The sequence below is a fragment of the Tachyglossus aculeatus genome, chromosome 7 (genome assembly GCF_015852505.1).
Source record: "Tachyglossus aculeatus isolate mTacAcu1 chromosome 7, mTacAcu1.pri, whole genome shotgun sequence".
In the NCBI taxonomy this organism is placed as follows: Eukaryota; Metazoa; Chordata; class Mammalia; order Monotremata; family Tachyglossidae; genus Tachyglossus; species Tachyglossus aculeatus.
Genome location: NC_052072.1, coordinates 3222219 through 3245379, shown reverse-complemented (window position 1 = coordinate 3245379; position 23161 = coordinate 3222219). Strand labels below are relative to the sequence as shown.

The 23161-nt window shown below is 48.8% G+C and overlaps 1 protein-coding gene across 2 annotated transcripts in view; it reads left to right on the top strand.

The window, feature by feature from the left end:
• Positions 1-5966: 5966 nt before the first annotated feature.
• The window catches only part of ANKRD44 (ankyrin repeat domain 44), a 158842-nt gene continuing 141647 nt past the window's right edge, over positions 5967-23161 (top strand). For both annotated transcript variants that reach the window (XM_038749028.1, XM_038749029.1), the window contains exon 1: positions 5967-6028. In XM_038749028.1, the coding sequence (XP_038604956.1) occupies positions 6002-6028 (27 nt within the window). In that variant the 5' untranslated portion in view covers positions 5967-6001. The remainder of the gene's footprint in view (positions 6029-23161) is intronic.

The window sequence follows — 23161 nt, the reverse complement described above, 5'->3', positions numbered from 1 at the left end:
CCAAGCACTGTTCTCAGCACCGGGGAAGATACAAGTTAATCACGTCGGACGCAGTCCCCGTCCCACGTGGGGCTCACGGTCTTCATCCTAGACTGTGAGCCCACTGTTGGGTAGGGACCGTCTCTATATGTTGCCAACTTGGACTTCCCGAGCGCTTAGTACAGTGCGCTGCACACAGTAGGCGCTCAATAAAAACGATTGATTAATCATCATCATCATCAATCGTATTTATTGAGTGCTTACTCTGTGCAGAGCACTGTCCTAAGCGCTTGGGACGTCCAAGTTGGCAACATCTAGAGACGGTCCCTACCCAACAGTGGACTCACAGTCTAAAAGGGGGAGACAGACAACATAAGCCAAACATACTAACAAAATAAAATAAATATTTATTTTATCCTCATTTTCCAGGTGAGGTCACTGAGGCCCAGAGAAGTGAAGAAGTGAGAAGCGGCGTGGCTCAGTGGAAGGAGCCCGGGCTTTGGAGTCGGAGGTCGTGGGTTCAAATCCCGGCTCCGCCACTTGTCAGCTGGGTGGCTTTGGGCGAGTCGCTTCACTTCTCTGGCTCTGTTACCTCATCTGTAGAAATGGGGATGAAGACTGTGAGCCCCCCGTGGGACAACCTCATTACCCTGTAACCTCCCCAGCGCTTAGAACAGTGCTTGGCACATAGTAAGCGCTTAACAAATGCCATCGTTATTATTAAATGAAGCCCAAGGTCACAAAACGGAGCTGGGCTCGGAACTCGGGTCCTGCTGACTCGCCAGCCCGTGCTGTGTCCGCTCCGCCATGCTGCATCTGTCTTCACCCCCATTTTACAGAGGAGGAAACTGAGGCCCAGGGAAGGGAAGTGACTTGCCCGAGGTCACACAGCGGACAAGGGGTGGAGCCTTTCTTACCCTGCAGCTGCCCTGGGGGGAAACAACTTCTTAAAATGGGAGTGGAAGATGTCCTGAGGGGTCACGGAGACCGCAGATGAGAAGCAGAGTGGCCTAGCGGTTAGAGCCCGGGCCTGGGAACCAGAGAATCTGGGTTCTCATCTCGGCTCTGCTGCTTGTCTGCTGGGTGACCTCGGGTGAATCACTTCACTTCTCCCGGCCTCAGTTCCTTCATCTGTAAAATGGGGACTCACACCCTCCTAGTTAGAGTGTGAGCCCCTTGGGGGAATCTGATTAACCTGCACCTACCCATAGCGCTTGGTCCTTAAGTGCTTAACAAGTACCGCAATTCTCATTACTGTGACTGTCGTTCTGGCTGTTACACAGAGCGCTGCTTGGTACACAGTGTAGCACAATGTCTGGCCTAATGGTTACCGCACACAGTAAGCGCTCAGTAAATACGATTGAATGAATACTGAATACAGTTCATCGCCCTGGGCACTGTGTGGGAGGCCACACCTTGCTACTCTGTGGCACACGGCGTAACAAGTGTGCAGCGATCCGGAAAGGAAGGGCCCTTTTGAGCAGATAATAATAATAATGATGGCATTTGTTAAGCGCTTACTATGTCCAAAACACTGTTCTAAGCGCAGGGAAGGATACAAGGTGATCGGCTTGTCCCACGGGGGGCTCCCATTCTTCATCCCCATTTGACAGATGAGGGAACTGAGGCCCGGTGAAGTGACGGGACTTGCCCAAAGTCGTACGGCGGAGCCAGGATTTGAACCCACGACCTCCGACTCCCGAGCCTTGCCACCGAGTCGTGGTGGCAGTCGTGAGGATCACAAGGAGAGGAGGTAAAAGCAAAGACAGGGCCGGGCACAGCCACAAATACAACAGACAGAGAGACAGAGTGTGTGGCAGTAAATATGCTTGAGTGAATGAATGAATTTTTTCCAGATGAGGCAACTGAGGCCTAGAGAAGTGGCTTGCCCCAAGTCAGACAGCAGACAACCTGGTGAAGCCGGGATGAGAATCCAGGTCCTTCTGATTCCCAGGCCCGGGCTCTACCCACTTAGCCTCGCTACTTCTCCGAGGCACTTAACTGTGCCTCAGTTTCCTCATCTGTAAAATGGGGCCTGGAGGGGAGGGCAGAGCGCGGGGTGGCCAGTAGGGGGGGCAGTTGGCCGTGGAGGCCGAGGGGGCGGTGCCCTGGGCGCCCTATGGCGGACGGTCAGCAGGGGGCGGTGTTGGCCCGGCCTTGGCCGGGAACGCGCTTGGTGCAGAGCTCAGGGCGGCCAGCAGGGGGCGGCCTGCCCTGCCCGGGGCGGCCAGCAGGGGGCGGGGCGCCCTGCCCGCGGCGCCCGGAAATCAATCAATCAATCAATCAATCGTATTTATTGAGCGCTTACTGTGTGCAGTGCACTGTACTAAGCGCTTGGGAAGTACAAGTTGGCAACATATAGAGACGGTCCCTACCCAACAGTGGGCTCACAGTCTAAAAGGGGGAGACAGAGAACAAAACCAGCCATACTAACAAAATAAAATAAATAGAATAGATATGTACAAGTAAAATAAATAGAGTAATAAATATGTACAAACATATATATATATATATATATAAAGGTGCTGGAAGGGAAGGAGGTAAGATGGGGCGATGGAGAGGGGGACGAGGGGGCGGGCCCGTGCCAGCAGGGGGCGGGCTGCCGTGCCCGGGGAGGCCAGCAGGGGGCGGCCTGCCCTGCCCGCGGCGGCCAGCAATCAATCAATCATCATCATCCTCATCATCAATCGTATTTATTGAGCGCTTACCGTGTGCAGAGCACTGTACTAAGCGCTTGGGAAGTACAAGTTGGCAACATGTAGAGACGGTCCCTACCCAACAGTGGGCTCACAGTCTAGAAGGGGGAGACAGAACAAAACCAAACGTACTAACAAAATAAAATAAATAGAATAGATATGTACAAGTAAAATAAATGAATAAATAAATAGAGTAATAAATATGTACAAACATATATATATATACAGGTGCTGTGGGGAAGGGAAGGAGGTAAGATGGGGGGATGGAGAGGGGGACGAGGGGGCGGGCTGCCGTGCCCGGGGCGGCCAGCAGGGGGAGGGCTGCCGTGCCCGGGGCGGCCAGCAGGGGGCGGGCCAGCAGGGGGCTGGCTGCCGTGCTCGAGGTGGCCAGCAGGGGCCGACGTTTCATTCCTTCAATCATTCATTCATTCATTCATTCATTCGAGCGCTTACTCATCATCATCATCATCATCAATCGTATTTATTGAGCGCTTACTGTGTGCAGAGCACTGTACTAAGCGCTTGGGAAGTCCAAGTCAGCAACGTATAGAGACAGTCCCTACCCACCAACGGGCTCACAGGCTAGAAGGGGGGGACAGACAACAAAACAAGTAGACAGGCATCAATACCATTAATGTAGATAGAATTATAGATATATACACATCATTAATAAAATAGATTAATAAATATGTGCAAATAGACACAAGTGCTGTGGGGCGGGGAGGGGGGGAGGGCAGAGGGAGGGAGTCGGGGCGATGGGGAGGGGAGGAGGAGCTGGGGAAAAGGGAGGCTCGGTCTGGGAAGGCCTCAAAGCATCAAGCATCCAGTGCAGAGCACTGGACTAAGCGCTTGGGAAGTACAAGTCGGCAGCATATAGAGACGGTCCCTACCCAACGACGGGCTCGCAGTCTAGAAGGGGGAGACTGACAACAAAGCAAAACATGTGGACAGGTGTCAAGTCATCAGAATAAATAGAAATAAAGCTAGATGGACACAATAAATAGAATAGAAAATCTGTACAAGTCAAATAGAGTAATACATCTGTACAAACATAGTTACAAGTGCTGTGGGGAGGGGAAGGAGGTAGGGTGGGGGGATGGGGAGGGGGAGAGGAAGGAGGGGGCTGAGTGTGGGAAGGCCTCCTGGAGGAGGTGAGCTCTCAGTAGGGCTTCGAAGGGAGGAAGAGAGCGAGCTTGGCGGATGGGCGGAGGGATTGGGGGCATTCCGGGCCCGGGGGAGGACGTGGGCCGGGGGTCGATGGCGGGACAGGCGAGAACGAGGCCTAACGGGGAGGAGATTAGCGGCAGAGGAGCGGAGGGTGCGGGCTGGGCTGGAGAAGGACAGAAGGGAGGTGAGGTAGGAGGGGGCCAGGGGATGGACAGCCTGGAAGCCGAGAAAAGCTTGACAGCTCAGTGGTGAGACAGACACTAAAGCAGCAGCATGGCCTAGTGGGAAGAGCCCGGGCCTGGGCCTGCTAATAATGATGATGATGATGATTTTTGTTTAGCGCTTACACTGTGCCGAGCACTGAAGCAGATGCAAGATAATCAGGTTGTCCCATGTGGGGCTCACAGTCTTAGTCCCCATTTTCCAGATGAGGTCACTGAGGCCCAGAGAAGTGAAGTGATTTGCCCAAAGTCACAAAGCTGACAAGGGGCGGAGTCGGGATTCGAACCCACGACCTCTGAGCCACGCTGCTTCTCATGGGGGGCGCGGGCTGCAGTTCATGGGGCGGCCAGCAGGGGCCGACATTATCGGGGGAGCCGGCTGTAGTTCTTGTGGCGGCCAGCAGGGGCCGCCGTTGTCCCGAGGGGCGCTTGCTGCAGTTCATGGGGCGGCCAGCAGAGGCCGACATTATCCAGGGGGGTATGGAATGTAGTTCATGGGTCGGCCAGCACGGGACGACGTTACCCTGGGGGCCGCGGGCTGCAGTTCATGGGGCGGCCAGCAGACGGCGACATTATCCAGGGGGCGTAGGCTGTTGTTCATGGGTTGGCCAGCTGGGGCCGCGGGCTGCAGTTCATGGGGCGGCCAGCAGACGGCGACATTATCCAGGGGGCATGGGCTGTTGTTCATGGGTTGGCCAGCTGGGGCCGGCGTTACCCTGGGGGACGCGGGCTGTAATTCTCGAGGCGGCCAGCAGGGGCTGACGTTACCCTGTGGGGGCGCGGGCTGCAGTTCATAGTTCGACCAGCGGGGGCCGATGTTAACCGGTTGGGGGGGGGGGGCGCGGCCTGCAGTTCATGGGACGGCCAGCAGGGGCCGACGTTACACCGGGGACCACGGGCTGCAGTTCACAGGGCGGCCAGCAGGAGCCGACTTTATCCCGGGAGGCGCGGGCTGCGGTTCACGGGGCGGCCAGCAGGAGCCGACGTTATCCCGAGGGGTGCGGGCTGCAATTCATGGGGCGGCCAGCAGGGGCCGACGTTACTCCGAGGGCCGCGGGCTGCAGTTCATGGTTCGGCCAGCAGGGGCAGGGGGGGGGTATGGGGGGCTGTAATTCTCGGGGCGGCCAGCAGGGGGAGGGAGGGGTATGGGGGGGGTGTAATTCTCGGGGCGGCCAGCAGGGGCAGGGGCGTATGGGGGGCTGTAATTCTCGGGGCGGCCAGCAGGGGCGGGGGGGGTATGGGGGGTGTAATTATCGGGGTGGCCAGCGGGGGCCGACGTCACCCCGAGGGGCGCGGGCTGCAGTTCATGGTTCGGCCAGCAGGGACGGTGGGGGGGGAATGGGGGGTGTAATTCTTGGGGCGGCCAGCAGGGGCAAGGGGGTATGGGGGGCTGTAATTCTCGGGGCGGCCAGCAGGGACAGGGGGGGTATGGGGGGTGTAATTCTCGGGGCGGCCAGCAGGGGCCGACGGGGTATGGGGGGTGTAATTCTCGGGGCGGCCAGCAGGGGCCGACGGGGTATGGGGGGCTGTAATTCTCGGGGCGGCCAGCAGGGGCAGGAGGGGGTATAGGGGGGTGTAATTCTCGGGGCGGCCAGCAGGGGCCCACGTCACCCCGAGGGGCGCGGGCTGCAGTTCATGGTTCGGCCGGCAGGGGCCGGCATTACCCAGGGGATCGCGGGCTGCAGTTCACGATGCGGCCGGCAGGGGCCGCCGTTGCCCCCCTCCGTGGGCGGGTCGGGGAGGGGGCGGGCCCGGGTGACGTCACCGTCCCCGGACCGCCAAAGAGGAGGAGGAAGAAGAAGAAGAAGAGGAGGAGGAAGAAGAAGAATAAGAAGAGGAGGAGGAAGAAGAAGAAGAAGAAGAAGAAGAAGAGGAGGAGGAGGAGGAGGAGGAGGAGAGGAGCCCCTTTCCCGTCCCCCCCGTCCTGTTCCCCCGAGGATGGCGGAGCTGCGGCTGTTGGACCAGGTGAGCTGGGGGAGGGGCGATGGGGGCGCGAACCATTCATTAATTTATTCATTCATTCATTCAATGGTATTTATTGAGCGCTTACTGTGTGCGGAGCACTGGACTAAGCGCTTGGGAAGTCCAAGTTGGCAACATCGAGAGACGGTCCCTACCCAACAGCGGGCTCACAGTCTAGGAGGGGGAGACAGGCAAGAAAACAAAACATATTGGCAAAATAAAATAGATAGAATGAATATGTACAAGTAAAATAAATAGAGTGATAAATGCGTACAAACATATATGCATATATACAGGTGCTGTGGGGAGGGGAAGCACTGCGCGAAGCGCTTGGAGAGACCCCCGGCCTGCCCTCCACTCCTTCCCTTCCCCACAGCACCTGTATATATGTTTGTACATATTTATTACTCTATTTATTTATTTATTTATTTTACTTGTACATATCTATTCTATTTATTTTATTTTGTTAGGACGTTTGGTTTTGTTCTCTGTCTCCCCCTTTTAGACTGTGAGCCCAATGTTGGGTAGGGACTGTCTCTAGATGTTGCCAATTTGTACTTCCCAAGCGCTTAGTACAGTGCTCTGCACATAGTAAGCGCTCAATAAATATGATTGATTGATTGATTGATCAGCAGCAGGATCAGCATCATCATCATCAGCCCAGAGCGCTTAGGACAGGGCTCTGCACACCACTAGCGCCCACCAAATAATAATAATAATGATAATGATGGCATTTGTTAAGCGCTTACTATGTGCCAAGCACTGTTCTGAGCGCATGGGGGGGATACAAGGTGATGAGGTGGTCCCCCGGGGGGCTCACAGTCTCCATCCCCATTTGACAGAGGAGGGAACTGAGGCCCAGAGGTAATAACAATAATAGTGGTGGCGTTTGTTAAGCGCTTACTATGCGCCGAGCACCGTTCTAAGCGCCGGGGAGGTTGCAAGGTGATGAGGTGGTCCCACGGGGGGCGCCCAGGCTTCATCCCCATTTGACAGATGAGGGAACTGAGGCCCAGAGAAGGGGAGTAACTTGCCCAAAGTCACACAGCGGACGAGTGGCGGAGCCGGGATGTCAATCGGTCCAGCCGGGGTTGGTTGTGACTCCCCATGAAGCCCCCACTCCCTCCTCCTCCTCCTTTTCTTCTTCTTCCTCCTCCTCATCCTCCTCCTTTTCCTCTTCTTTCTCCTCCTCCTCCTCCCCGCTTCTCATCTTTCCCCTCCTTATCCTCCTCCTTTTCCTCTTCTTCCTCCTCCTCCTCCTCCTCTTCCCCTTCCTCCTTCTCATCTTTCCCCTCCTTATCCTCCTCCTCCTCCTCCTCCCCTTCCTCCTTCTCATCTTTCCCTCCTTATCCTCCTCCTTTTCCTCTTCTTTCTCCTCCTCCCCCTCCCCTTCCTCTTCATTTTTCCCCTCCTTATCCTCCTCCTTTTCCTCTTCTTTCTCCTCCTCCTCCCCTTCCCCTTCCTCCTTCTCATCTTTCCCCTGCTTGTCCTCCTCCTTTTCCTCTTCTTCCTCTTCCCCCTTCTCCTCCTCCTCATCTTACTCCTCCTTTTCCTCTTCTTTCTCCTCCTCATCCTCTTCCCCTTCCTCCTTCTCATCTTTCCCTCCTTATCCTCCTCCTTTTCCTCTTCTTCCTCTTCCCCCTTATCCTCCTCCTCATCTTCCTCCTCCTTATCCTACTCCTTTTCCTCTTCCTCCTCATCCTCCTTTTCCTCTTCTTCCTCCTCCTCCTCCTTTTTCTTTTCTTCCTCCTTTACCTCTTCTTCCTCCTCCTCATCCTCTTTTTCCTCTTCTTCCCCCTCCTCCTTTTCCTCTTCCTCCTCCTCCTCTTCTTCCTCCTTTTCCTCTTTTTCCTCCTTTTCCTCCTCCTCCTCCTCCTCCTCGCCCTCAGGCCGCTCAGTGCCCCCTCCCCACTTTGCCCCTGGGCCCACCAGCTCCATGACCGCCTGCCAACTCCCATATGTACATATTTGTTACTCTATTTATTTATTTTACTTGAACATATCTATTCTATTTATTTTATTTTGTTAGTATGTTCGGTTTTTTTCTCTGTCTCCCCCTTTTAGACTGTGAGCCCACTGTTGGGTAGGGACTGTCTCTAGATGTTGCCAACTTGGACTTCCCAAGCTCTTAGTACAGTGCTCTGCGCACAGTAAGCGCTCAATAAATACGATTGATGATGATGATGATCCCCTCCCCAGTACTTACCACAATGCTTTGCCCACAGTAAAGCTCTCAGTAACTACCCCTCCTCCTCCTCCAAGAGGCCTTCCCACACTGAGCCCCCTTTTTCCTCTCCTCCTCCCCATCCCCTCCCCACAGCACTTGTGTCTATATATATTTAGTACTCCTATATTTTATTAACGATGTGTACATAGCTCTAATTCTATTTCTTCAGACGGTTTTGACACCTGTCTACTTCTTTTGTTTTGTCGTCTGTCTCCCCCCTTCTAGACTGTGAGCCCGTCGTTGGGTAGGGACTGTCTCTATCTGTTGCCAACTTGGACTTCCCAAGCGCTTAGTCCAGCGCTCTGCACACAGTAAGCGCTCAATAAATACGATTGAAGCTGACTGGCTTTCGCCTCGGAGTTCCAGGCCGGGGCCAGTCACGTCCTTCCGGCCCAGAGCCACTTTCTCAGATTTTACGAATGACGAGTCCGGCCTGAGACTGTGACTTCATTTATTTACTGCAGGTCTGGCCTTTTTCTTGATAATAATAACAATAATAATGATGGTATCTGTTAAGTGCTTACTATGTGCCAAGCACTGTGCTAAGCACTGGAGCACTGTTCTAAGTGGCTATACATATATATATCTATATACATAGATATATATACGTACAATAATTCTGGTATTTGTTAAGTGCTTACTACATGCCAAGCACTGTTCTAAACGCCAGAGCACTGTTCTAAGTGGTTATATATATATATATATGTGCATATACATAATAATTATGATATTTGTTAAGCACTTACTATGTGCCAAGCACTGTTCTAAGCGCTGGAGCAGTGTTCTAAGTGGCTATACATATATATAGCTATATACATAGATATATATATGTATAATAATTCTGATATTTGTTAAGTGCTTACTACATGCCAAGCACTGTTCTAAATGCCAGAGCACTGTTCTAAGTGGGTTTATATATATATGTACATATATATATAAATTATCATATTTGTTAAGCACTTACTATGTGCCAAGCACTGTTCTAAGCGCTGGAGCACTGTTCTAAGTGGCTATACATATATATAGCTATATACATAGATATATATATGTATAATAATTCTGATATTTGTTAAGTGCTTACTACATGCCAAGCACTGTTCTAAATGCCAGAGCACTGTTCTAAGTGGGTTTATATGTATATATATATATATATATATATATGTACATATTTATATATTAATTATGATATTTGTTAAGCACTTACTATGTGCCAAGCACTGTTCTAAGCGCTGGGGTAGACACAAGGTCATCAGGTTGTCCCACATGGGGCTCACAGTCTTCACCCCCATTTTACAGGTGAGGGAACTGAAGCCCAGAGAAGTAAAGCAACTTGCCCAAGGTCACACAGCAGACAAGTGGCGGAGCTGGGATTAGAAACTACATCCTCTGACTCCAAAGCTTGGGCTCTTTTCCACTGAGCCACGCTGTTTCTTTTATGTATATATATGTATACACTTGGGAAGTACAAATCGGCAACAGATAGAGACGGTCCCTGCCCAACAACGGGCTCACAGTCTAGAAGGGGGAGACAGACAAGAAAAAACAAAACAGACAGGCATCAATACCGTCAGAAAAGATAAATAGAATTATAGCTATAGCGCTTAGAACAGTGCTCAGCGCTTAGAACAGTGCTTTGCACATAGTAAGCGCTTAACAAATGCCATCATTATTATTATATACACCTCATTAATAAAATAATAATAATAATGATGGCATTTATTAAGCGCTTACTATGTGCAAAGCACTGTTCTAAGCGCTGGGGTAGATACAAGGTAGTCAAGTTGTCCCACGTGAGGCTCACAGACTTAATCCCCATTTTCCAGATGAGGGAACTGAGGCCCAGAGAAGTGAAGTGACTTGCCCAAAGTCACCCAGCTGACAAGTGGCAGAGCCGGGATTTGAACCCATGACCTCTGACTCCAAACCCCGGGCTCTTTCCACTGAGCCACGCTGCCTCTCTAGAGTAGTGAATAGGTGCAAATAAATATGTATAAATATAGAAAAGAATGAGATCCCGTCCTTTGCCTAGGTCGTCATAAATCCTTGTCGGCCTTGGGGAAACGTGGGGGCTTGGGATAATAATAGTAATGATGGCATTTGTTAAGCGCATACTATGTGCCAAGCACTGTTCATTCATTCATCCAATTGTATTTATTGAGCGCTTACTGTGTGCAGAGCACTGTACTAAGCGCTTGGGAAGTACAATTCAGCAACAGATAGAGACGCTCCCTACCCAACAACAGGCTCACAGTCTAGACGGGGGAGACAGACAGTGAAACAAGTAGACAGGCATCAATAGCATCAAAATAGATAAGTAGAATTATAGATATATACACGTCATTAATAAAATAAAGAGAATAATAAGTATGTACAAATATACACAAATGCTGTAGGGTGGGAAGGGGGTAGAGCAGAGGGTGGGAGTAGGGGTGTTGGGGAGGGGAGGAGGAGCAGGATTGTATTTCATCTTGATGTATTCGGACTACTCCCTGGTATATCCTTTTGTATTCATTCATTCAATCGTATTTAGAGCGCTTACTGTGTGCAGAGCACTGTACTAAGCGCTTGATCTCATCCTCCCACTATTTTGTACATTTACCTCCGCAAGTCCCCACTAGACTGTAAGCTGACAACCCACCGCTCTGTTCGTGCACTATGAAAACGAAGCGCCGGGGAGGACACAAGGCAATCGAGTTGTCCCACGGGGGGCTCACGGTCTTCATCCCCATTTCGCAGATGAGGGAACCGAGGCCCAGAGAGGCGAAGTGACTTGCCCACAGCAGCTGACGGGATTAGAACCCATGACCTCCAGACTCCAAAGCCCGGGTTCTTACCACCGAGCCACGGTGGATCCGAAATTAGGGTCGGGTTAAATTTAGGAGGAGCCGGGGAGCGGCTTCGGTGGGTATTTAAGTGGCCTCTCGCCCTCGGCCGACTGTTGAGAAATGTTTCCGCAATGTCTGGGCCCCTGGATGTCCAGGCTGGTTTGGCCTCCCCGGGCCCTCACCCCGCCGTCGCCAACTGTTGTGGACGCATCTGCTCTCCTTAATCCTCTGGATTTCGACCCCCACGGGTGTTCGGGGTTCGCCCAAAGCCCCGGCCAGGGATCGGGGACGTCCCGGGGAACGGGCCTCCGAAGGCTTTGGGCCCCTGCCGAAGACGACGTTGCCAGGCCCTTATTTTTTAAATTGGTCTTTGCTAAGCGCTTATTATGTGGCAGGCACTGTAGTAAGCGCCGGGGCAGATACAGGATAAGCAGGCCGGACGCCGTCCCCGTCCCGCTGGAAAGAGCCCAGGCTTTGGAGTCAGAGGTCGTGGGTTCAAATCCCGGCTCCACCCCTTGTCAGCTTTGTGACTCTGGGCCTCAGTGACCAGTTTTCTGTGCCTCAGTGGCCTCACCTGTAAAATGGGGATGAAGACTGTAAGCCCCCCATGGGACAACCTGATCACCTCGTAACCTCCCCGGCGCTTTGCCCCTAGTGAGCGCTTAATAAATGCCATTATTAATTATCATTAAATGCGTCCGAATGAAAGAACGATTAAAGCCGGGGGATCCGGGTTGGAGCGGGACAAGTTCTTGGAGCCGTCGTGTCCCGGGAGCTGGGCCGGGCCCGCCAGGCCGACGGAAGCCCGGGCCGGTGGTGGTGGTTGGCAGCAGGGAGATTCTGCTTTTCACCGAGATGGAGTTTGGGGCCTTCTTATTTTTTTTTCTTTTCAAAGTAGGTATCCCTTCCTCTTTCATTTCGGGCCGGATGTCGTGGTGGAAACCCCCATTTTGGCGGGCCTCTGGGGCGGGGGGCTCTCTCCTCGAGGAAAGGGATCGCGCCGACTAACTCTGAATTGGATTTGTAATTGTACAGTTGCTGAACTGTCCTTTCCAATCACAGCACCTGTATATATGGTTGTACGTATTTATTACTCTATTTATTTATCTTGTCCATATCTATTCTATTTATTTTATTTTGTTAGTATGTTTGGTTTTGTTCTTTGTATCCCCCTTCTAGACTGTGAGCCCACTGTTGGGTCGGGACTGTCTCTAGATGTTGCCAATTTGTACTTCCCAAGCGCTTAGTCCAGTGCTCTGCACATAGTAAGCGCTCAATAAATACGATTGATGATGATGATGGTGATTTATCTTGTACATATCTATTCTATTTATTTTATTTTGTTAGTGTGTTTGGTTTTGTTCTCTGTCTCCCCCTTTTAGACTGTGAGCCCACTGTTGGGTCGGGACTGTCTCTAGATGTTGCCAATTTGTACTTCCCAAGCGCTTAGTACAGTGCTCTGCACATAGTAAGCGCTCAATAAATACGATTGATGATGATGATGGTGATTTATCTTGTACATATCTATTCTATTTATTTTATTTTGTTAGTATGTTTGGTTTTGTTCTCTGTCTCCCCCTTCTAGACTGTGAGCCCGCTGTTGGGTAGGGACTGTCTCTATGTGTTGCCGACTTGTACTTCCCAAGCGCTTAGTACAGTGCTCTGCACACAGTAAGCGCTCAATAAATATGATTGGTTGATTGATTAGTCCCAGACTGAGCCCCTTCCTTCCTCTCCCCCTCCTCCCCTTCTCCATCCCCCCATCTTACCTCCTTCCCTTCCCCACAGCACCTGTATATATGGATATATGTTTGTACATATTTTTTTACTCTATTTATTTATTTATTTTATTTGTACATATCTATTATATTTATTTTATTTTGTTAGTATGTTTGGTTTTGTTCTCTGTCTCCCCCTTTGACTGTGAGCCCATGTTGGGTAGGGACTGTCTCTATATGTTGCCAATTTGTACTTCCCAAGCGCTTAGTACAGTGCTCTGCACATAGTAAGCGCTCAATAAATACGATTGATGATGATGATGATTAGTCCAGTGCTCAATAAATACGATGGAATGAATGATTGAACTCTCCTGTGCTCTGCACTCAGTAGCTTGGAAACTCCTTGAGGGGAGGGATTGTGTCCAGTAACTCTACCGTTCTCTCCCAAGTGCTCAGTACGGTGCTTCGCACACAGTAGATTGGAAGCTCCTCAAGGGCAGGGATTGGAATAATAATGATGGTGTTTGTTAAGCGCTTACTATGTGCCGAGCACTGTTCTAAGCGCCGGGGGAAATACAAGGTGATCAGGTTGTCCCACATGGGACTCACAGTCTTCATCCCCATTTTCCGGGTGAGGGGACTGAGGCCCAGAGAATAATAGTAATAATATTAACCTGGAAACTCCTCGAGGAAAGGGATCGCGCCGACTAACTCTGAATTGGATTTGTAATTGCACAATTGCTGAATTGTACTTTCCAAGCGCTTAGTCCAGTGCTCAATAAATACGATTGAATGAATGATTGAACTAACTCTCCTCTGCTCGGCACACAGTAGACTGGAAACTCCTTGAGGGGAGGGACTGTGTCCGCTAAATCTACCGTTCTCTCCCAAGTGCTCAGTACGGTGCTTCGCACACAGTAGATTGGAAGCTCCTCAAGGGCAGGGATTGGAATAATAATGATGGTGTTTGTTAAGCGCTTACTATGTGCCGAGCACTGTTCTAAGCGCTGGGGGAGATACGAGGTGATCAGTTTGTCCCACGTGGGACTCACAGTCTTCACCCCCATTTTCCAGATGAGGGGACTGAGGCCCAGAGAATAATGATAATAATAATATTAATAATGGTGGTAATCAGATTGTCCCACGTGGGACTCACAGCCTTCATCCCCATTTTCCAGATGAGGGGACTGAGGCCCAGAGAATAATGATAATAATAATAATAATAATAATGGTGGTAATCAGATTGTCCCACAAGGGACTCACAGCCTTCATCCCCATTTTCCAGATGAGGGGACTGAGGCCCAGAGAATAATAATAATGATAATGGTATTGGTTAAGCGCTTACTATGTGCCAAGCACTGTTCTAAGCACTGGGGGACACTCAAGCTTATCTGGTTGTCCTGCGGGTGGGCTCACAGTCTTCGTCCCCATTAGACGGATGAGGGAACTGAGGCCCAGAGAAGTGAAGTGACTTGCCCAAAGTCACACAGCTGACGAGCAGCGGAGGCGGGATTAGAACCCACGACCTCTGACTCCCAAGTCCGGGCTCTTTCCACGGAGCCACGCCGCTTCTCACGTCTACTAACTCTACCGTTCTCTTCTAAGCGTTCAGTCCAGTGCTCTGCACACAGGAGACTGGAAGAGCCTTGAGGGAAGGGATTATGTTTATTAATATTATCGTCCTCTCCATGCACACAGTAGACTGAGCTCCTTAAGGCGTCTACCACACTCTCTCAAGCGCTTGGTTAAGTGCTCTGTACAGAGTCAGCGCTCGACATATACTAGTTCACTCAATCAGAAGTATTCCTCAAGTGCTTCCTGGGGGCAGAGCACTGTACTAAGCACTTGGCCCGGGACGAAAGAGTAAGTAGACACGTTCCCATTTCCATCTTTCCATTTCCATCCGGGCTTGGGAGTCAGAGGTCGTGGGTTCAAATCCTGGCTCCGCCAGTTGTCAGTTTTGTGACTCTGGGCAAGTCACTTCACTTCTCTGGGCCTCAGTGACCTCATCTGTAAAATGGGGATTAAGATTGGGAGCTCCACGCGGGACAACCTGATCTCCTTGTATCCCCCCAGCGCTTAGAACAGTGCTTTGCACATAGTAAGCGCTTAACAAATACCATGATTATTATTATTATTATTATCTAGCCGGGGAGACACACGTTAAAATAAATTACAGGTAGGTCGACTCTAAAGCGGTGTATGTTAGTGCTTTGGGGGTACGGATTCAGGAGAGGCAGCGTGGCTCAGTGGAAAGAGCCTGGGCTTTGGAGTCAGAAGTCATGGGTTCAAATCCTGGCTCCACCAATTGTCAGCTGTTTGACTTGGGGCAAGTCACTTCACTTCTCTGGGCCTCAGTGACCTCATCTGTCAAATGGGGGTGAAGACTGTGAGCCCCCCGTGGGACAACCTGATCACCTTGTAACCTCCCCAGCGCTTAGAATGGTGATTTGCACATAGTAAGCGCTTAATAAATGCCATCATTATTATTATTATTATTCAAAAAGGCAATCGGGGCTGTGCAAAGGTGGGAAAATGCGGGGTTTCGTCAGGGAAGGCTTCCTAGAGGAGGTATGATTTTTTAAGGATTTTTTTAAGCACTTAGAATGGTGCTTTGCACATAGTAAGCGTGTAATAAATGCCATTATTATTATTATTCAAAAGGCAATCGGGGCTGTGCAAAAGTGGGAAAATGAGGGGTTTCTTCAGGGAAGTCTTCCTGGAGGAGGTATGTTTTTTTAAGGATTTTTTTCAAGCACTTAGAACGGTGTTTTGCACATAGTAAGGGCTTAATAAATGCCATCATTATTATTATTATTATTCAAAAGGCAATCGGGGCTGTGCAAAGGTGGAAAAAAGGGGTTTCGTCAGGGAAGGCTTCCTGGAGGAGGTATGATTTTTTTTTAAGGATTTTTTTAAGCACTTAGAACGGTGTTTTGCACATAGTAAGCGCTTAATAAATGCCATCATTATTATTATTCAGAAGGCAATCAGGGCTGTGCAAAGGTGGGAAAATGAGGGGTTTAGTCAGGGAAGGCTTCCTGGAGGAGGTATGATTTTTAAGGATTTTTTTTAAGCGCTTAGAACGGTGTTTTGCACATAGTATGCGCTTAATAAATGCCATCATTGTTATTATTCAGATGGCAATCAGGGCTGTGCAAAGGTGGGAAAATGAGGGGTTTCATCAGGGAAGGCTTCCTGGAGGTGGTATTTTTTTAAGGATTTTTTTAAGCGCTTAGAATGATGTTTTGCACATAGTAAGCGCTTAATAAATGCCATCATTATTATTATTCAGATAGCAATCAGGGCAGTGCAAAGGTGGGAAAATGAGGGGTTTCATCAGGGAAGGCTTCCTGGAGGTGGTATTTTTTTAAGGATTTTTTTAAGCGCTTAGAATGATGTTTTGCACATAGTAAGCGCTTAATAAATGCCATCATTATTATTATTCAGAAGGCAATCAGGGCTGTGCAAAGGTGGGAAAATGAGGGGTTTAGTCAGGGAAGGCTTCCTGGAGGAGGTATGATTTTTAAGGATTTTTTTAAGCGCTTAGAATGGTGTTTTGCACAAAGTAAGTGCTTAATAAATGCCATCATTATTATTATTCAGAAGGCAATCAGGGCTGTGCAAAGGTGGGAAAATGAGGGGTTTAGTCAGGGAAGGCTTCCTGGAGGAAGTATGTTTTTTTAACGATTTTTTAATCGCTTAGAATGGTGTTTTGCACATAGTAAGTGCTTAATAAATGCCATCATTATTATTATTCAGAAGGCAGTCAGGGCTGTGCAAAGATGGGAAACTGAGGGGTTTAGTTAGGGAAGGCTTCCTGGAGGAGGTATGATTTTTAAGGATTTTTTTAAGCGCTTAGAACGGTGTTTTGCACATAGTAAGCGCTTAATAAATGCCATCATTATTATTACTCAGAAGGCAATCAGGGCTGTGCAAAGGTGGGAAAATGAGGGGTTTAGTCAAGGAAGGCTTCCTGGAGGAGGTATGATTGTTTTTTTTAAGGAGGCTTCAAAGATGGGGGAGAGGGCAAGGGGTTGGCGATGAGCTAGACGAGATGGAGGTCCAGGAAGGAGGGGGCCGGGGGATGGATGACTTTGAAGCCAACGGTGACGAATTTCCATTTGATCAATAAATATGTTTGATTGATTGCTGTGCACACAGTAAGTGCTCAATAAATACGCTCACCTCCTCCAGGAGGCCTTCCCAGACTGAGCCCCTTCCTTCCTCTCCCCCTCGTCCCCCTCTCCATCCCCCGCATCTTACCTCCTTCCCTTCCCCACAGCACCTGGATATATGGATATATGTCTGTACATATTTATTACTCTATTTATTGATTTATTTTACTTGTACATATCTATTCTATTTATTTTATTTTGTTAGTATGTTTGGTTTTGTTCTCTGTCTCCCCCTTTTAGACTGTGAGCCCACTGTTGGGTAGGGACCGTCCCTATATGTTGCCAACTTGTACATCCCAAGCGCTTAGTACAGTGCTCTGCACACAGTAAGCGCTCAATAAATACGATTGATTGATCGATTGATTGTTGTCTGTCTCCCCCTTCTAGACTGTGAGCCCGCTGTTGGGCAGGGGCCGTCTCTATGTGTTGCCCAGTTGTGCTTCCCAAGCGCTTAGTACAGTGCTCTGCACACAGGAATCGCTCAATAAATACGATTGAATGAATATGTTGCCGACTTGTACTTCCCAAGCGCTTAGTACAGTGCTCTGCACACAGGAATCGCTCAATAAATACGATGGAATGAATGAATATGTTGCCGACTTGTACTTCCCAAGCGCTTAGTACAGTGCTCTGCACACAGGAAGCGCTCAATAAATACGATTGAATGAATGAATATGTTGCCGACTTGTACTTCCCAAGCACTTAGTACAGTGCTCTGTGTGCAGTAAGCGCTCAATAAATACGACTGATTGATTGATTGATTTGATGCGGAGGTGGACGGGTGACTACCGGAGGGGCTTGAAGACAATCATATGTTGTGGGCCGAGAGGGTGGCTGTGATAGTGCCCTCTTTCCCATCGCTGTCATAATAATAATAAATAATGGTATTTAAGTGCTTACTATGTGCCAAGCACTGTTCTAAGCGCTGGGGGGGGATACAAGGTAATCATGTTGCCCCATGTGGGGCTCACAGTCTTCATCCCCATTTAGCAGAGGGGTCAACTGAGGCCCAGAGAAGTGAAGTGGCTCGCCCGAGGTCGCACAGAAACAGACAAGTGGCGGAGGCGGGATTAGAACCCAGGTCTTCCGACTCCCAAGCCTGAGCTCTTTCCGCTAAGCCACACTGCTTCGCATCTACAGATCGCTCCCTCAGTCCACTCGTGGTGTTTATGGAGCGCTTTCCAAGGGCCGAGCTCTGTACTAAGCGCTTGGAAGAGGGCCACACGACAGAGTTGGAGTCTAGAGGCGGAGACAGGCGTGAATAGAAAGAAATAATTATTTTTCTCAAAGGCAGAGATGAGCTTTACCGCTCAGTGGTGAGATAGACGCTAAAGAAGCAGCGTGGCCTAGTGGGTAGAGCCGGGGCCTGGGGAGGTCAGAAGGACCTGGGTTCTAATCCCTGCTCCACCGCTTGGCTGCTGTGTGACCTCGGGCAAGTTACTTCACTTCTCTGGGCCTCAGTTCCCTCACCTGCAAAACGGGGTTTCAATACATGTTCTCCCTCAGCGCCTGGTACAGTGCCTGACACATAGGAAGCGCTTAACATCGTAATTACTTTTTATTTATTTATTGCTATATGTTGCCAATTTGTACTTCCCAAGCGCTTAGTACAGTGCCCTGCACATAGTATGCGCTCAATAAATACGATTGATGATGATGATGCTAAAACCGTGGACTCCATGGGGGACAGGGACTGAGTCCAACCTGATTATCTTTTTTCTACCCCAGCGCTTAGTACAGTGCCCGGCACGTAGTAAGCGCTGAACAATAATAATAATGTTGGCATTTGTTAAGTGCTTACTATGTGCAAAGCACTGTTCTAAGCGCTTGGGGGGATACAGAGTGATCAGGTTGTCCCACGTGGGGCTCACAGTCTTAATCCCCATTTTACAGGTGAGGTAACTGAGGCTCAGAGAAGTTAAGTGACTTGCCCAAGGTCAAACAGCAGACATGTGGCGGAGCCGGGATTCGAACCCATGACCTCTGACTCCAAAGCCCGGGCTGTTTCCACTGAGCCACGCTGCTTCTATTATGTATAATTTACTTATTGCTAAGACCGTGAGTTCCATGTGGGACAGGGTCTGTCTCCAACCTAATTATCTTTTTATCTACCTCAGTGCTTTTCATTCATTCAATCGTATTTATTGAGCGCTTACTGTGTGCAGAGCACTGTACTAAGCGCTTGGGAAGGACAAGTCGGCAACATCTAGAGGCGGTCCCTACCCAACAGCGGGCTTACAGTCTAGAAGGGGGAGACAGACAACAAAACAAAACATATTAACAGAATAAAATTAATAGAATAGTAAATATGTACAAGGAAAATAGAGTAATAAATGTGTACAAACATATATACAGGTGCTGTGGGGAGGGGAAGGAGGTAGGGCGGGGGGGGATGGAGAGGGGGAGGAGTGCTTAGCACAGTGCCTGGCACATAGTAATAATAATGATAATAATAATAATGGCATTTGTTAAGCGCTTACTATGTGCAAAGCACTGTTCTAAGCGCTGGGGGTGGATACAAGGTGATCAAGTTGTCCCACGTGGGGCTCACAGCCTTAATCCCCATTTTACAGATGAGGGAACTGAGGCTCAGAGAAGTTAAGTGACTTGCCCAAGATCACACAGCAGACATGGTGGAGCCGGGATTCGAACCCATGACCTCTGACTCCAAAGCCCGGGCTCTTTCCACTGAGCCACGCTGGTAGTAGTTAAGCGCTTCCTAATAATGATGGCATTTAATGATGGCATTTATTAAGCGCTTCCTATGTGCAAAGCACTGTTCTAAGCGCTGGGGGAGATACAAGGTGATCATATACCACAGTTATTATTACTATTGTTATTTGAAGACGGCAAGGAATGGAGGGTGATGCTTAGAGAAGTAAGCGCTTAACAAATACCATTATTATTATTATTATTATCATCATCATCATCAATCATATTTATTGAGCGCTTACTATGTGCAGAGCACTGTACTAAGCGCTTGGGAAGTACAAATTGGCAACATATAGAGACAGTCCTTACCCAGCAGTGGGCTCACAGTCTAAAAGGGGGAGACAGAAAACAAAACCAAACATACTAACAAAATAAAATAAATAGAATAGATATGTACAAATGAAATAAATAAATATCATATATTATAGTAATATATATATATTATTGTTATATATATAGTTATATATATTATAGTTATATATATAGTTATATATATTATTGTTATATATAATATATATTATATAATATAATAATATATAATATAATATAATATATTATCCTCATATATCATAGGGAAGCAACGTGGGTCAGTGGAAAGAACCCGGGCTTTGGAGTCAGAGGTCATGGGTTCAACCCCGGCTCTGCCAATTGTCAGCTGTGTGACTTTGGGCAAGTCGCTTCACTTCTCTGGGCCTTAGTACCTCATCTGTAAAATGGGGACTAAGTCTGTGAGCCCCCGTGGGACAACCTGATCACCTTGTGACCTCCCCAGTGCTTAGAACAGTGCTTTGCACATAGTAAGCACTTAATAAATGCCATTATTATTATTATTATTATAGAGAGGCAGTGTGGCTTAGTGGCAAGAGGCTGGGCTTGGCAGTCAGAGGTGGTGAGTTCTAATCCCGGCTCCGCCACTTATCAGCTGTGTGACTTTGAGCAAGTCACTTCACTTCTCTGGGCCCCAGTGACCTCATCTGTAAAATGGGGATTAGGACTGTAAGCCCCACATGGGACAACCTGATCACCTTGTATCTACCTCAGCGCTTAGAACAGTGCTTTGCACATAGTAAGCGCTTAATAAATGCCATCATTATTATTATTATTAATCTGTAAATCTGTATTAGTTAATTATTATTATTATTAATGTAAATAATCTGTAATCTGTAATAGTCATCTGTAAAATGGGGGTGATGACTGTGAGCCCCCCGTGGGACAACCTGATCTCCTTGTACCCCTCCCAGCGCTTAGAACAGTGCTTTGCACATAGTAAGCGCTTAACAAATGCCATTATTATTATTAATAATAATCCAAGCACTTCTCCTCTCCCACCTGGATGACTGTATCAGCCTCCTCGCTGACCTCCCTGCCTCCTGTCTCTCCCCACTCCGGTCCAGACTCTGGTCACTTCACTCTGGTCACTTCTCTGGGCCTCAGTTCCCTCATCTGTAAAATGGGGATGAAGACCGTGAGCCCCACGTGGGACAAGCTGATGACCTCGTATCTACCTCGGTGCTTAGAACAGTGCTTGGCACGTAGTAAGCGCTTAGCAAATGCCATCATTATTATTATCCTCGCACTTGGACGCCTGAGCCCGGGGGTGGGGTCGTCCCAGCGCTTGACTTCCGAGTTGAGGCGTCCAGAAAGTACCTTGGGAAACATCTTAGAAGACTTCCACTTCCTCTTCTTCGCAGCAGCGAGAGAGCCGGCCTTTTGAGGAAGTGAGGGAAGCCCAAATGGCCCGCCTGCCTCCAAAATGGCATTCTCAGAGTTTCTCGCGTCTGTGGGTTCCTCGTCCTCGAGGGTCTCTGAGAACCTGAAATTGGTCTCCAATTTATTGGTTTATTAGTTCATATCGACGGCTGTCTCATAATAATAACAATCACGGTATTTATTAAGCTCTTACTTTGTGCCAAGCACCGTTCTAAGCACTTGGGATAGATACAAGGTCATCACATTGTCCCCCCGTGGGGCTCACGCTTTTAATCCCCATTTTACCGTTGAGGTATCTGAGGCACAGAGATCATCATCATCAATCGTATTTATTGAGCGCTTACTGTGTGCAGAACACTGGACTAAGCGCTTGGGAAGTACAAGTTGGCAACATCTAGAGACGGTCCCTACCCAACCATGGGCTCACAGTCTAAAAGGGGGAGACAGAGAACAAAGCCAAACATACTAACAAAATAAAATAAATAGAATAGATATGTACAAGTAAAATAAATAGAGTAATAAATATGTACAAACATATATACATATATACAGGTGCTGTGGGGAAGGGAAGGAGGTAAGATGGGGGGCGACTCGCCCAAGGTCACACAGTAGGCAAGTGGCGGAGCTGGGATTAGACTCTCCCCCTCCAGACTGTAAGCTCATCGTGGGCAGGGTATGTGTCCATTTATAATAATAATTGTGGTATTTGTTAGGCTGTTACTATGAGCCAGGTGCTGTAATAATAATAATAATGATGGCATTTATTAAGCACTTACTATGTGCAAAGCACTGTTCTAAGCGCTGGGGGAGATACAAGGTGATCAGATTGTTCTACGGGGGGCTCAGAGTCTTCATCCCCATTTTACAGATAAGGGAACTGAGGCCCAGAGAAGTGATGTACATATTTATTACTCTATTTATTTATTTATTTATTTTACTTGTACATATCTATCCTATTTATTTTATTTTGTTAGTATGTTTTTTTTTTTTCTCTGTCTCCCCCTTTTAGACTGTGAGCCCAATGTTGGGTAGCGACTGTTTCTATATGTTGCCAATTTGTACTTCCCAAGCACTTAGTACAGTGCTCTGCACATAGTAAGCGCTCAATAAATATGATTGATTGATTGATTGATTGAAGTGACTTGCCCAAAGTCACCCAGCTGACAAGTGGCAGAGCCGAGATTTGAACCCATGACCTCTGACTCCAAAGCCCGGGCTCTTTCCACTGAGCCACGCTGCTTCTCTGTACTAAGCACTAGGGTGGAGGCAAGCAAGTCGGGTTGAACACGGGCCCTGGCCCAGGTGGGGGTCACAGTCTCAATCGTCATTTTACAGATGAGGAAACTGAGGCCCAGAGAAGTGAAGGAACTTGCCCAGGGTCACCCAGGAGACAAGTGGCGGAGCTGGGATTCGAACCCACAACCTTCTGGCTCCCAGGCCCGAGCTCTAGCCACTAGGCCATGCTGCTTCTCCCTATGCCGTCCTTCATAATAATAATAATAATGATGGTATTTGTTAAGCGCTTACTATGTGCCAGGCACTGTTCTAAGCACTGGGGTAGATACAGCGCTTAGTACAGTGCTCTGCACACAGTAAGCGCTCAATAAATACGATTGAATGAACACAGGTGGTCCCACATGGGGCTCACAGGCTTCCTCCCCATTTTACAGATGAGGTAACCGGGGCACAGAGAAGTGAAGTGACTTGCCCACAGTCACACAGCTGACAAGTGGCGGAGCCGGGATTTGAACCCATGACCTCTGACT